The sequence below is a fragment of the Scyliorhinus torazame genome, chromosome 8 (genome assembly GCF_047496885.1).
Source record: "Scyliorhinus torazame isolate Kashiwa2021f chromosome 8, sScyTor2.1, whole genome shotgun sequence".
In the NCBI taxonomy this organism is placed as follows: domain Eukaryota; kingdom Metazoa; phylum Chordata; class Chondrichthyes; order Carcharhiniformes; family Scyliorhinidae; genus Scyliorhinus; species Scyliorhinus torazame.
Window position 1 is genome coordinate 206,270,324 of NC_092714.1, and position 15,462 is coordinate 206,285,785.

Consider the following 15,462-nt stretch of genomic DNA (forward strand, 5'->3'; position numbering starts at 1 on the left):
CGGAATAGGCCTTTGGTGCTCCGCCACCTGGCGCGTAAATGACATCTCCGGGCGGCGCATGCACGGGAGCGTTAGCGGCCGCTGACGGCATTCCCGCGCATGCGCAGTGGAGGGAGTCTCTTCCGCCTCCGCCATGGTGGAGACCGTGGCGAAGGCGGAAGGGAAAGAGTGCCCCCACAGCACAGGCCTGCCCGCGGATCGGTGGGCCCTGATCGCGGGCCAGGCCACCGTGGGGGCACCCCCGGGGCCAGATCGCCCCGCGCCCCCCCCAGGACCCCGGAGCCCGCCCGCGCCGCCTTGTCCCGCCGGTAAGGTAGGTGGTTTAATCTACGCCGGCGGGACAGGCATTTTAGCGGCGGGATGTCGGCCCATCCGGGCCGGAGAATCGCGGGGGGGGGGGCCCGCCAACCGGCGCGGCGCGATTCTTGCCCCAGCTGATTATCCGATGCCGGAGAATTCGGCAACCGGCGGGGGCGGGATTCACGCCAGCCCCCGGCGATTCCCCGACCCGGCAGGGGGTCGGAGAATCTCGCCCCAGATGTGGATAGACCGACAAGGGGTGGGGCCACATTGGATTTGGTACTGGGTAATGAACCGGGTCAAGTGTTAGATTTGTTTGCGGGAGAGCACTTTGGAGATAGTGACCACAATTCAGTGTCTTTCACTATTGCAATGGAGAGGGATAGGTCCATACGGCAGGGCAAAGTTTGTAATTGGGGGAGGGGTAATTATGATGCGATTAGGCAGGAATTAAGGAGCATAAGATGGAAACAGAAACTGTCAGGGAAAGGCACAAATGAGAAGTGGAGCTTGATCAAGGAACAAATACTGTGTGTCCTTGATAGGTATGTCCCTGTCAGGCAGGGAGGAAATGGCCATGTGAGGGAACCATGGTTCACAAAAGAGGTTGAATGTCTTGTCAAGAGGAAAAAGGAAGCGTATGTATGGATGAGAAAACAAGGTTCAGTTGGGTCGCTTGAGGGTTACAAGGTAGCAAGGAATGAGCTAAAAAAAAGGGCTTAGGAGAGCTAGGAGGGGGCATGAGAAGTCTTTGGCGGGTCGGATCAAGGAAAACCCCAAGGCTTTTTACTCTTATGTGAGAAATAAAAGAATGACCAGGGTGAGGTTAGGGCCGGTCAAGGACAGTAGTGGGAACTTGTGCAAGAGATAGAAGAGGCATTGAATGAATACTTTTCTTCAGTGTTCTGAGGGAAGATGTATTAGCAATTTTGAAAAACCTGTGGGTCGACAAGTCCCCTGGGCCAGATGGGATATATTCTAGGATTCTTTGGGAGGCAATGGATGAGATTGCAGAGCCTTTGGCTTTGATCTTTGGGTCCTCACTGTCCACGGGGATAGTGCCAGAGGACTGGAGAGTGGCGAATGTTGTTCCTCTGCTCAAGAAAGGGAATAGGAATGACTCTAGTAATTATAGGCCGGTTAGTCTTACTTCGGTGGTCGGTAAGTTAATGGAGCCGTTTGGAGGAGTAGGAGCAGTCTCTGTCAGGGAGAGAACCTGAGAACATCTAAGACCCTCAGAAGGTAAGAAGGTAAGTAAGTGATTTTACCTCATTTTTACTTTTATACCTTTTTCAAATTGTGTGTGTCGAGGGGAAACTGAAGTGACATCACAGAAAAGCTGTGGCCTGAGTGGCTGGTTGGGAATCTACACCAAATTTAAAAAATTAAGCATTGGTAACTAATTAAACATAATTACTTAATTATAATTTAGAGGGATAACTAAGCCAGAGATCGGAGAGTACTATATTTAGCTTTCACATTTCTATTAGAAATCTAGTGCTAGGAAACAGATAGTTAACAGTAACTTTGAAATTAAAAAAAAAAAATTTTTTTTTAAAAAATAATTTAATTTTAATTTTAATTAATTGACGCAATGTCAGTTAGAGGGGTGCAGTGCTCTGACTGTGAGATGTGGCAGGTCCGGGAGGCTTCCAGCATCCCGGATGGCTTCATCTGCAGAAAGTGCACCCAACTGGAGCTCCTCACAGACCGCATGGTTCGGTTGGAGCAGCAATTGGATGCACTTAGGAGCATGCAGGTGGCGGAAAGCGTCATAGATCGCAGTTATGTAAATGTGGTCACACCCAAGGTGCAGGCAGAGAAATGGGTGACCACCAGAAAGGGCAGGCAGTCAGTGCAGGAATCCCCTGTGGTTGTCCCCCTCTCGAACAGGTATACCCCTTTGGATACTGTCGGGGGGGATAGCCTATCAGGGGCAAACAGCAGCAGCCAGAGCAGTGGCATCACGGCTGGCTCTGATGTTCAGAAGGGAGGGTCAAAGCGCAGAAGAGTAATAGTAATAGGGGACTCTATAGTCAGGGGCACAGATAGGCGCTTCTGTGGACGTGAAAGAGACTCCAGGATGGTATGTTGCCTCCCTGGTGCCAGGGTCCAGGATGTCTCCGAACGGGTAGAGGGCATCCTGAAGGGGGAGGGCAAACAGGCAGAGGTCGTTGTACATATTGGTACTAACGACAAAGGCAGGAAGGGGCATGAGGTCCTGCAGCAGGAGTTCAGGGAGCTAGGCAGAAAGTTAAAAGACAGGACCTCTAGGGTTGTAATCGCGGGATTACTCCCTGTGCCACGTGCCAGTGAGGCTAGAAATAGGAAGATAGAGCAGCTAAACACGTGGCAAAACAGCTGGTGTAGGAGGGAGGGTTTCTGTTATCTGGACCACTGGGAGCTCTTCCGGGGCAGGTGTGACCTGTATAAGAAGGATGGGTTGCATCTAAACCGGAGAGGCATAAATATCCTGGCCGCGAGGTTTGCTAGTGTCACACAGGAGGGTTTAAACTAGTATGGCAGGGGGGTGGGCACGGGAGCAATAGGTCAGAAGGTGAGAGCATTGAGGGAGAACTAGGGAATAGGGACAGTGTGGCTCTGAGGCAGAGCAGACAGGGAGAAGTTGCTGAACACAGTGGGTCTGGTGGCCTGAAGTGCATATGTTTTAATGCAAGAAGTATTACGGGTAAGGCAGATGAACTTAGAGTTTGGATTAGTACTTTGAACTACGATGTTGTTGCCATTACAGAGACCTGGTTGAGGGAAGGGCAGGGTTGGCAGCTAAACGTTCCAGGATTTAGATGTTTCAGGCGGGATAGAGGGGGATGTAAAAGGGGAGGCGGAGTTGCGCTACTGGTTCGGGAGAATATCACAGCTGTACTGTGGGAGGACACCTCAGAGGGCAGTGAGGCTATATGGGTCGAGATCAGGAATAAGAAGGGTGCAGTCACAATGTTGGGGGTTTACTACAGGCCTCCCAACAGCCAGCAGGAGCTAGAGGAGCAGATAGGTAGACAGATTTTGGAAAAGAGTAAAAACAACAGGGTTGTGGTGATGGGAGACTTCAACTTCCCCAATATTGACTGGGACTCACTTAGTGCCAGGGGCTTAGACGGGGCGGAGTTTGTAAGGAGCATCCAGGAGGGCTTCTTAAAACAATATGTAGACAGTCCAACTAGGGAAGGGGCGGTCCTGGACCTGGTATTGGGGAATGAGCCCGGCCAGGTGGTAGATGTTTCAGTAGGGGAGCATTTCGGTAACAGTGACCACAATTCAGTAAGTTTTAAAGTACTGGTGGACAAGCATAAGAGTGGTCCTAGGATGAATGTGCTAAATTGGGGGAAGGCTAATTATAACAATATGAGGCAGGAACTGAAGAACATAGATTGGGGGCGGATGTTTGAGGGCAAATCAACATCTGACATGTGGGAGGCTTTCAAGTGGCAGTTGAAAGGAATTCAGGACCGGCATCTTCCTGTGAGGAAGAAGGATAAATACGGCAATTTTCGGGAACCTTGGATGACGAGAGATATTGTAGGCCTCGTCAAAAAGAAAAAGGAGGCATTTGTCAGGGCTAAAAGGCTGGGAACAGACGAAGCCTGCGTGGAATATAAGGAAAGTAGGAAGGAACTTAAGCAAGGAGTCAGGAGGGCTAGAAGGGGTCACGAAAAGTCATTGGTAAATAGGGTTAAGGAAAATCCCAAGGCTTTTTACACATACATAAAAAGCAAGAGGGTAGCCATGGAAAGGGTTGGCCCACTGAAGGATAGGCAAGGGAATCTATGTGTGGAGCCAGAGGAAATGGGTGAGCTACTAAATGAATACTTTGCATCAGTATTCACCAAAGAGAAGAAATTGGTAGATGTTGAGTCTGGAGAAGGGTGTGTAGATAGTCTGGGTCACATTGAGATCCAAAAAGACGAGGTGTTGGGTGTCTTAAAAAATATTAAGGTGGATAAGTCCCCAGGGCCTGATGGGATCTACCCCAGAATACTGAAGCAGGCTGGCGAGGAAATTGCTGAGGCCTTGACAGAAATCTTTGGATCCTCGCTGTCTTCAGGGGATGTCCCGGAGGACTGGAGAATAGCCAATGTTGTTCCTCTGTTTAAGAAGGGTAGCAAGGATAATCCCGGGAACTACAGGCCGGTGAGCCTTACTTCAGTGGTAGGGAAATTACTGGAGAGAATTCTTCGAGACAGGATCTACTCGCATTTGGAAGCAAATGGACGTATTAGTGAGAGGCAGCACGGTTTTGTGAAGGGAAGGTCGTGTCTCACTAACTTGATAGAGTTTTTCGAGGAGGTCACTAAGATGATTGATGCAGGTAGGGCAGTGGATGTTGTCTATATGGACTTCAGTAAGGCCTTTGACAAGGTCCCTCATGGTAGACTCGTACAAAAGGTGAAGTCACACGGGATCAGGGGTGAGCTGGCAAGGTGGATACAGAACTGGCTAGGTCATAGAAGGCAGAGAGTAGCAATGGAAGGATGCTTTTCTAATTGGAGGGCTGTGACCAGTGGTGTTCCACAGGGACCAGTGCTGGGACCTTTGCTGTTTGTGGTATATAAAAATGATTTGGAGGAAAATGTAACTGGTCTGATTAGTAAGTTTGCAGACGACACAAAGGTTGGTGGAATTGCGGATAGCGATGAGGACTGTCGGAGGATACAGCAGGATTTAGATTGTTTGGAGACTTGGGCGGAGAGATGGCAGATGGAGTATGGAGGGCATTAGCTATGAGGAGCGGTTGAATAAACTCGGTTTGTTCTCACTGGAACGAAGGAGGTTGAGGGGAGACCTGATAGAGGTCTACAAAATTATGAGGGGCACAGACAGAGTGGATAGTCAGAGGCTTTTCCCCAGGGTAGAGGGGTCAATTACTAGGGGGCATAGGTTTAAGGTGAGAGGGGCAAGGTTTAGAGTAGATGTACGAGGCAAGTTTTTCATGCAGAGGGTAGTGGGTGCCTGGAACTCGTTACCGGAGGAGGTGGTGGAAGCAGGGACGATAGTGACATTTAAGGGGCATCTTGACAAATACATGAATAGGATGGGAATAGAGAGATACGGACCCAGGAAGTGTAGAAGATTGTAGTTTAGTCGGGCAGCATGGTCGGCACGGGCTTGGAGGGCCGAAGGGCCTGTTCCTGTGCTGTACATTTCTTTGTTCTTTGTTCTTTGGAAAGGGTCCTGAGCGATAGGATTAATGACCATTTGGAAAGATGCAGCTTAATCCAGGATAGTCAACACGGATTTGTGAAGGGTAAGTCTTGCCTCACAAATTTGATTGAATTCTTTGAGGAGGTAACTAAGTGTGTAGATGAAGGTCAAGCAGTTAATGTCGTATACATGGATTTCTGTAAGGCGTTTGATAAGGTTCCCCATGGTCGGGTCATGAAGAAAGTAAGGAAGTGTGGGTTAGAGGGAAATTTGGCCAATTGGATAAGTAACTGGCTATCACATGGAAGACAGAGGGCGGTGGTGGATGGAAAATTTTCAGACTGGAGACCAGTTACCAGCGGTGTACCACAGGGATCAGTGCTGGGTCCTCTGCTATTTGCGATTTTTATAAATGACTTGGAGGAGGGGGCTGAAGGGTGCGTCAGTAAATTTACTGATGACACCAAGATTGGTGGAGTCGTGGATGAGGTGGAGGGCTGTTGTAGGCTGCAAAGAGACATTGATAGGATGCAGAGCTGGACTGAAAAATGGCAGATTAGTTTAACCCTGATAAGTGTGAGGTGATTCATTTTGGTCGGACAAATTTGAATGTGGATTACAGGGTCAACGGCAGGATTCTGAGGAATGTGGAGGAACAAAGAGATCTTGGGGTTCATGTCCACAGATCTCTGAAGATTGCCACTCAAGTGGATAAAGCCGTGAAGAAGGCCTATAGTGTGTTAGCGTTTATTAACAGGAGGCTTGAGTTTAAGAGCCATGGGGTTATGCTGCAACTGTACAGGACCCTGGCGAGACCACATTTGGAGTATTGTGTGCAGTTCTGGTCACCTCATTATAGGAAGGATGTGGAAGCATTGGAAAGGGTGCAAAGAAGATTTACCAGGATGCTGCCTGGATTGGAGGGTAGGTCTTATGAGGAAAGGTTGAGGGAGCTAGGGCTTTTCTCATTGGAGCGAAGGAGGATGAGAGGTGACTTAATAGAGGTTTATAAGATGATGAGGGGGATAGATAGAGTGGACGTTCAGAGACTATTTCCTCGGGTGGATGTAGCTGTTACAAGGGGGCATAACTATAAGGTTCGGGGTGGGAGACATAGGAGGGATGTCCGAGGTAGGTTCTTTACTCAGAGAGTGGTTAGAGTGTGGATGGACTGCCTGCTGTGATAGTGGAGTCGGACACTTTAGGAACTTTCAAGAGGTTATTGGATAGGCACATGGAGCACACCAGAATGACAGGGAGTGGATAGCTTGATCTTGGTTTCGGACAAAGCTCGGCACAACATTGAGGGCCGAAGGGCCTGTTCTGTGCTGTACTGTTCTATGTTCTATGTTCTAATGTGCAAACTCCACACAGACAATGACCCAGACCCGGAATCGAACCTGGCCTCGGAGCCATGAGGCAGCAGTGAACGCTCAAGAAATTTGACACCATCCTGGACAAAGCAGTCCTTTTGACTGGCACCCCATTGTCATGGGAGTGTCCCTTCAAGAAATGTTTTGTCTTGTCAAATGGCTTCAGTGATGTCATCGTGTGGGTGGAGCTGGGCTGTGGCGCTGAGCTTTACTTTCACTTTGGCTCTGAGTTTTTTTTGCTTTCGTTTTCACATTTGGATGCTGGATTCAGTGAGAGAAGTCTTGTCTTGTCTCTCTCTCTCTGCATTTTAAAAGCTGTTTCCTGATTACTTGATAATTTAAAAGATATAACTGCTTTCTGGAAGGAATTCAAACCTGATGTTTTGGAAAGGACACAAGAGTATCCATATGCTGGTCTTAAAGACAGTAAGAGTGCCATATGCTGGGCCACACCTTTGAAAAGGGTTTACTGGTTTATGGGATCTTATTATTAAATTGGAACAGCTTAAAGGGGAAATTTATTAAGGGTTATATATAGAGTACTGTAGCTGTGTGGGGTATTTATGTTTGTAGTTGATAAAAAAGGCTACTGGCTTCTAAAAATGTTAACTAAGTTCATAGAATAAACTTTGTTTTTGATTAAAAGTGCTTAAGGCCTCTGTTGAATAACACCTGAAAGGCAGGCCCTTGTGCTCCTCGTAACCAAATTAATAAATAGTTATAGATCACGTGAACTCCATGATCTACTTTGGAATTTTCTAAACCCTGGCCCATAACACCATCCACATCCATAAATGTTAACTCCATGCACCAACGGCACACAGTGGCAGCCATGTGTACCATCTACAAGATGCACTCCAGGAATTCATTAAGGCTCCTCAAACAGTCCCTTCCAAACCCACAACTGCTACCATCCAGAAGGACAGGGGCAGCAGATTCATGGGAACACCACTACCTGTAAGTTCCTCATTACACCTCTCATCATCCTGACTTGGCAGTATAAGGCCGCTCCTTTACTATGGCTAGGTCAAAATCCCAGAACTCCCACCCTACCAGCAGTGTGGGTATGCCTACACCACATGGGCTGCAGCAGTTCAAGAGCTGAGCTTACCACCACCTTCTCAAGGGCAATTAGAGATGATCAATAAAAAGTCTTGGCGTAGCCAGTGACGCCCACGTCCTGTAAAAAGAATAAAATGCAGGACAGAAACCCTGCTCCACAAGAGCTTCGGCCAATTAGAGGCCAGCAACACTCCATTATATTGCTGCAGGAGCAGTGGCTGCTGCTGGTGATACGCTTGGGGCTATAGCAGAGATTATCATGAGATCCCTGGTGAAAGGTAAGTGAGGATGGGTTGGATGTTGTTGGGTTGAGATGGGTGTCAAAGGAAATGGCACGGGGTTGGCTCTCTGCAGGACGTGTTATGTGGGTGAGCTTGGGAGTGGGTGGGAAGGTATAGGCTGTACACCCACCCTATTTACCCTTCCCAATGTCAGGTTCCTTGATCAGGCATGAATGACCCAACCCTACCCCCACCCCACATGTGGCTGGCTGAATACCTGTGGCAGCAGAATGAGGCCCTCAAGTCGGAATTAGTCTCACATTTAAGCCTTCAATTGGCGTTCGGGCAAAAGCTTGGCCTCAAGTGCTTGGTCTCAAGTCTTTCCACCCCATACTTAATCGGGGGAGGCGACAAAATTGCATGCTCTCTATCCTGCACTCTCCCAACCAATCAAACACCCCACCCATTAAATTCCACCCATGGAGGTTATATGACTCATGAGTGTGGGACAAACGTTGTGATAGCACCACTAAAGAATTACAGCATTCATAACCGACAATAGCAGATTACACTGTTCTCACTGTGCATTACGTACACAGTGAATTTCTATAAATTATGCGATTAACAAATGTTATTCCAAACTACATCAGAAAAATTCACATACTATCTAAAATGGCAAGAAAATTTTATTTGCTCCCGCACCCTTTCCAAAATCCCATTTTGCCTTCTATGCTTTCTGTTTTACTTTTCTCCAACAAACAATTCACAATTATTTTTTAAAAAGACATTCAATTTAAGAATGTGTTGAGCTATCTGGGTGTCTGTTTGGCCAATTACTCAGACGTATACATCACAAGCAAGAAACCATCGAACTCTGGTCCAATTAAACTCCCTTAACCAACACATCAGGTGCCTCACAAGGTAAATAATTCAGCTCTTTCTTATATGATGTGCCCCCATCTATAAAATGCCATCCCATGTATGATTCATCTTTATGTGAAGAACATCCTGATGTCAGTTCTGAATTTGGATTTCACTATGTTTGTCCTCGCCAAATTCCTATGGAGAATTCAAAGTCATGCTTCAAATATCTTTTGAGTCATTGTTATATTATATACCCATAGTGGACACTCCCAAACAGTTAATTTCAATATTGAAAAGTCCAAGATTTACTCGCTGTTGGTCAATTGTTTAGCGTTCAGGATAAATCTCATGATTTTTTTCTGGGTTGCATCTTGCAAATGTGTCCTTGTGTCTTGCTGATCTTCACTTTGGCAGTGGTTGTAAAACAGGTGGTAGGAGGTTCCCCCCCTCCCCCTGCCCCCAATGCGTTACACCCCATGAAAAGAAAGCCAGCCAGTGTAAAACAGATTGTCATCCACTTTATGTTCTCGCTGTACATTCCATCCAATGCTAACCCTAAGGTGTAGTGTAACCAAAACACTGCACAATTGTTACACAACTTTCTCAACACTATGTTTTTAACCATATAATTCAGCATCACATCAGCTTTATTATTCCATTCTGCAATGACTGCACATGTTAAGTCATGAGTCGACCATTGGCTCCGGATTTCTTTCTATTTCAACCTATGCTATTTCTTTTTAAAAATAAATTTAGAGTACCCAATTAATTTTTTCGAATTAAGGGGCAATTTAGCGTGTTCAATCCACCTACTCTGCACATCTTTGGGCTGTGGGGGCGAAACCCACGCAAACATGGGGAGAATGTGCAAACTCCACACAGACAGTGACCCAGAGCCGGGATTGAACCTGGGACCTCGGCGCTGTGAGACTGCAGTGCTCCCACTGCGCCACCATGCTGCCCAACCTATGCTATTTCAACTGCATTCCCAGAACACATGCCACCCAGTGTTCATTCTTCAGAATGTCATTTGACAGTCACATTAATCATTAAAAACACTTACTAAACATAAGCTTTAACATGTCACACCTTGAATGCAACGCTGCAAAAATTAAAATAAACACTCACAAAGATATGAATTGAAGAAAGATGAATTAATACTAGCATTACCGTGGTTTGTTCCAATGTTGAGGCTTCCGTCACTGATTCACCCTGAGATTCATGCGATGTTGAACTACCCATGGTGAGTATTCTGTTAAGTACAAAATCAGAGTGATGGTCGATTAATTTAAATTTTGAAATGCGAATACCAGGGAGGAACAGCAGAAGCAATAAAATGAAAATAGCACCAATCTGCACATTTACAAAGAATGATAGAAAATAGTAAGGAAGATAGTTTGGATCTGATCCTAGGAATAAATTATAGACATGAGTTCTTCTCAACGAATGAGAAAAACAAATACTGCAGATAGAACTTCAGGAGTTAAAAATCTGAAACATCTGTCCAGCCCAACACAATCCAGCACAACTTTAGATGCCAAGCTAAATATTTACACCTACGTATTCATTCCTAGCCTCTACATTCCACAGAGTTGTGTGTAGTCCGCCCCAAAGTTTAACCATTTATTCTTTTCAGTGGAAGAATCACTGCACAGGATGGTTGGGAATGTCCAAACTCCACAAGCTTTGAGCTGATTTTTCTAACTGGCTTTCCCTGCTTCAGTCTCCTGAAATTTTAAAATTACCCAGGAGTCGGGTGCTCACAAATCTAAAGTGTTTCAAATATTGCAAAATGTGCTTGTTTCAAGGGCAGTTGTGCATGTGCTCCATCTCCACGAATGGCACAGAATTCAGTTCATCTGTCATTACACTGCACACTGCAGTGCCGCAACATTGTACAGGTGCATGTCTAATGCACAGAATGCAGCATACAGCAACATTGTATAGGGCATGTCTAATGCATGGAATGTAGCATACAGCAACATTGTAAAGGTGCATGTCTAATGCACAGAATGCAGTGCACAGCTTTAGTTAGGTGAGCTTTATGTAGCACCTGGTGCTGAATAAGGCTGAGGCGTTCACAGGAGGATGTGGGGTCTTCCCTGTGAAGGGCTTCACATCACACGTCCCCATCTAAAACAGGTCCCAGTTCCCCCTCCCATTTAACTCCCATCTAATCCAACAGGGCTACCTCCATTGACAGGATTTGCCCATAGATGCCAGTTATGCTTCTCCTACCAGACCCTGCTAGTGATAGGATCCTCCTCAACAAGGAGGGTTGCAGAGCCACGGGAAATGTCTTCTGGACAAAATCCCGTATTTGGAGGTAACGGAATAAGTCCGCCCCTTGAAATTGAAACTTCAGACTTCCGGTTGCGGTGATGCACTGCTAAGCCGCACGTTTTGGCCGCTCCTGTTCTAACGGACTTTTGGGCTCTTATCGGGAGCCCCAACGGAATTTTTTTCCCGACCTAACCCAGTGTGGGGTGACGAAGGAAGGAGTCCCCCCGGGTGTGTATGGAAAGGAGCGGTGGTAGTGGCCAGATTGCGAAGGATCCTTTGGAGCAGCGGCAGAGAAGAGAAGGGAGAAGCAAGATGGCGGCGGATGGAGCCCAGATGGTATGGGGCCCGGACCAGCAGGAGTTTCTCCGACGATGTGTGGAGGAGCTTAAGAAAGAGGTGCTGGTGCCGATGCTACTGGCAATCGAGGGACTGAAGGAAACACAAAAGGTCCAGGCGATGGAGCTCCGTAGAGCGAAGGCAAAGGCAACCGAGAATGAAGATGAGATACAGGGCCTGGTGGTAAAAACGGAGACACACGAGGCACTACACAAGAGGTGCATAGAAAGGCTGGAAGCCCTGGAGAACAGCTCAAGGAGGAAAAACCTAGGGATCCCCGAAGAAGCAGAGGGAGCTGATGTTGGGGCTTATGTGAGCACGATGCTCCACACGCTAATGGGAGCTGAGGCCCCAACGGGCCCCCTGGAAGTGGAGGGAGCTTACCGGGTCCTCGTGAGAAGACCAAAGGCAGGTGAAACACCAAGAGCAATAGTGGTGAAGTTCCATCGCTACATGGACAGAGAGATGGTCCTGAGCTGGGCCAAGAAGGCACGGAGTAGCAAATGGGAGAATGCGGTGATACGGGTATATCAGGACTGGAGTGCAGAGGTGGCAAGAAGGAGGGCGAGCTTTAACCGGGCCAAGGCAGTGCTCCATGGGATGCTGCAGCCGGCGCGATTGTGGGTCACGCATCAGGGCAAGCACCACTACTTCGAGACGGCGTATGAGGCATGGGCATTCATCCAAGAAGAGAAACTGGACTAGATTTGAGAGTTTGATGTTTGGAGAGAAGCAGCGAGGTGGCGGTACAGGAATGTAAAGTGGGGAAAGGGGAGGGCTATTGTACAGCAATGTTGGACGGGGAATTTCTCCCCCCCCCCCGATGAGGGGGACAAGAAGAAATGTGGGCGCCGATGGAAAAAGGGACAGGGAAGGGGAATGAGGGAACTGCGCCATAGGGGGCGGGGCCGAGAGGAAAGCACGGGTATTTTCCCGCGCTAGGGAAATTATAGCGGGAAAACGGGCGCAGGAAGGAAGGGAGCCCCACACGCAGGGAGGTCAAAGAGTGAGCGGGGGAAGCCAAGGTCAGCCAGAGTTAGCTGACGTCCGGAAGCAATATGGGGAAGTAACCAAGCTAGAGGGGGATCTAGCGGGGGGGTGGGGGGGGGCGGGGGAATTAACTGGGTTGCTGCTGCTGAGGGCAAGGGGGAGCTGGTAAGAGATGAGGTGACCGGGACGGGAAGGCGCTGCCTGGGGGACAGACGGGTGCGCGGGACCTGGATGGGGAGATGGCCTAAAAAAGGGGATGGCTAGTCGACGAGGGGGGGGTGAATGGCCCCCAATCCGGCTGATCACGTGGAATGTGAGAGGCTTAAATGGGCCGATTAAGAGGGCACGGGTGTTTGCGCACTTAAAGAGACTGAAGGCGGACGTAGTCATGCTCCAGGAGACGCACCTGAAGGTGGCGGATCAGGTTAGATTAAGAAAAGGATGGGTGGGACAGGTATTCCACTCAGGGTTGGACGCGAAAAACAGAGGGGTGGCAATATTGGTGGGGAAACGTGTATCATTCGAGGCTAAGAATATAGTGGTGGACAGTGGGGGCAGATATGTGATGGCGAGTGGCAGACTGCAGGGAGAGGTGGTTGTGCTGGTGAATGTATATGCCCCGAACTGGGATGACGCGGGATTCATGAAGCGAATGCTGGGACGTATCCAGGACCTGGAGGTGGGAAGCTTGGTAATGGGGGGGGGATTTTAACACAGTGCTGGATCCAGGGCTAGACCAGTCCAGATCCAGGACCGGGAGAAGGCCGGCAGCGGCCAAGGTGCTTAAGGGATTTATGGAACAAATGGGGGGGAGAGGATCTGTGGAGATTCGCCAGGCCAATGGCTAAAGAGTTCTCTTTCTTCTCCCACGTCCATAAGGTATACTCCCGGATAGACTTTTTCGTTATGGGAAGGGCACTGATCCCGAAAGTGGCAGGAACGGAGTACTCGGCCATAGCCGTTTCAGACCACGCCCCGCATTGGGTGGATTTGGAACTAGGAGAGGAAAGGGAGCAGCGCCCACTCTGGCGACTAGATATGGGACTACTGGCGGACGAGGGGGTCTGCGGAAGGGTGAGGGGGTGTACTGAGCGATACCTGGAGGTCAACGACGATGGGGAGGTTCAGGTGGGGGTAGTATGAGAAGCGCTGAAGGCGGTGGTTAGAGGAGAGCTGATCTCCATCAGAGCCCACAAGGGGAAACAAGAGGGCAAAGAAAGAGAGAGATTAGTGGGGGAAATTTTGAGGGTGGATAAAAAATATGCGGAGGCCCCAGACGAAGGGCTATACAGAGAAAGACGATGACTACAGACGGAGTTTGACCTGCTGACCACGGGAAAGGCAGAGGCACAGTGGAGGAAGGCACAGGGGATGCAATATGAGTATGGGGAAAAGACGAGCCGGCAGTTGGCCCACCAACTTCGGAAGAGGATGGCGGCGAGAGAGATCGGGGGAGTTAGGGACGAAACGGGAAATATGGAGCAGAGAGCAGGGAAAGTGAACGAGGTGTTCAAGACCTTTTATGAGAGGCTATATAAGTCCCAACCCCCGGGGGGAAAAGAAGGAATGTTACACTTTCTGGACCAGCTAAGGTTCCCGAAGGTGAAGGGGCAGGAGGTGGCAGGTCTGGGGGCGCCAATCGAGGTGGATGAGGTGATTAAAGGACTGGGGAACATGCAGGCAGGGAAGGCCCCGGGACCAGACGGGTTTCCGGTGGAATTCTACAGGAAGTATATGGATCTGTTGGCCCCGCTCTTGGCGAGAACCTTTAATGAGGCTAAGGAAAGGGGGATGTTACCCCCGACAATGTCGGAGGCGACGATATCGCTAATCCTGAAACGAGATAAAGACCCGCTGCAAGGCCTATCTCACTCCTAAATGTAGATTACAAACTGCTGGCAAAAGTGATGGCAACAAGGATAGAGGATTGCGTCCCAGGGGTGGTGCATGACGACCAGACAGGGTTTGTAAAGGGGAGACAACTGAATGTTAATGTACGAAGGTTGCTGGGGGTGATGATGACGCCCCCACCGGAGGGGGAGGCAGAGATAGTGGCGGCGATGGATGCAGAGAAGGCATTCGATAGGGTGGAGTGGGACTATCTGTGGGAGGTGCTGAAGAGGTTTGGGTTCGGTGAGGGGTTTATTAGATGGGTCAGACTCTTATATGGGGCCCCGGTGGCAAGCGTAGTCACAAACCGGCAAAGATCGGGGTATTTTCGGCTACATAGACAAGGGTGTCCCCTGTCCCCGTTATTGTTCGCGTTGGCAATTGAACCACTGGCCATAGCGCTGAGGGATTCTAAGAAGTGGAGGGGGTGCTTAGAGGGAGAGAGGAGCACCGAGTGTCGCTCCACGCAGATGATCTACTGCTATACGTTGCGGACCCGGTAGAGGGGATGCCAGAAGTAATGCAGATACTCAGGGAGTTTGGAGAGTTCTCGGGATACAAACTAAATATGGGGAAGAACGAGCTTTTTGTAATGCACCCCGGGGAACAGGGAAGGGGGATAGGTGCTCTGCCGCTGAGGAGAGTGGAAAGGAACTTCCGATACCTGGGGATCCAGGTGGCCAGGAACTGGGGAACCCTGCATAGATTTAACCTGACGCGACTGGTGGAGCAGATGGAGGAGGACTTTAAGAGGTGGGATATGGTGCCGCTATCGCTGGCGGGCAGAGTGCAGGCAGTTAAAATGGTGGTCCTCCCGAGGTTTCTTTTCGTTTCAGTGCCTCCCCATTCTTATCACAAAGGCTTTTTAAAAAAAATAGATAGGAGCATTACGAGCTTTGTGTGGGCCGAGTTTGAGCGACTACTACGGGGCCGCCAATGTGTCGATGGTCTGTAAGTGGATGAGGGAGGAAGAGTGAGCAGCG

The 15,462-nt window shown here is 49.0% G+C and overlaps 1 protein-coding gene across 1 annotated transcript in view; it reads right to left on the bottom strand.

Annotated features, from left to right (window-relative positions):
• Window positions 1–15,462, bottom strand: part of LOC140428342 (breast carcinoma-amplified sequence 1-like) — a 269,364-nt gene that overhangs the window by 163,627 nt on the left and 90,275 nt on the right. The window contains exon 2 of the mRNA XM_072514703.1: window positions 10,151–10,232. Coding sequence (XP_072370804.1) covers window positions 10,151–10,222 — 72 coding nt within the window. The 5' untranslated portion in view covers window positions 10,223–10,232. The remainder of the gene's footprint in view (window positions 1–10,150; window positions 10,233–15,462) is intronic.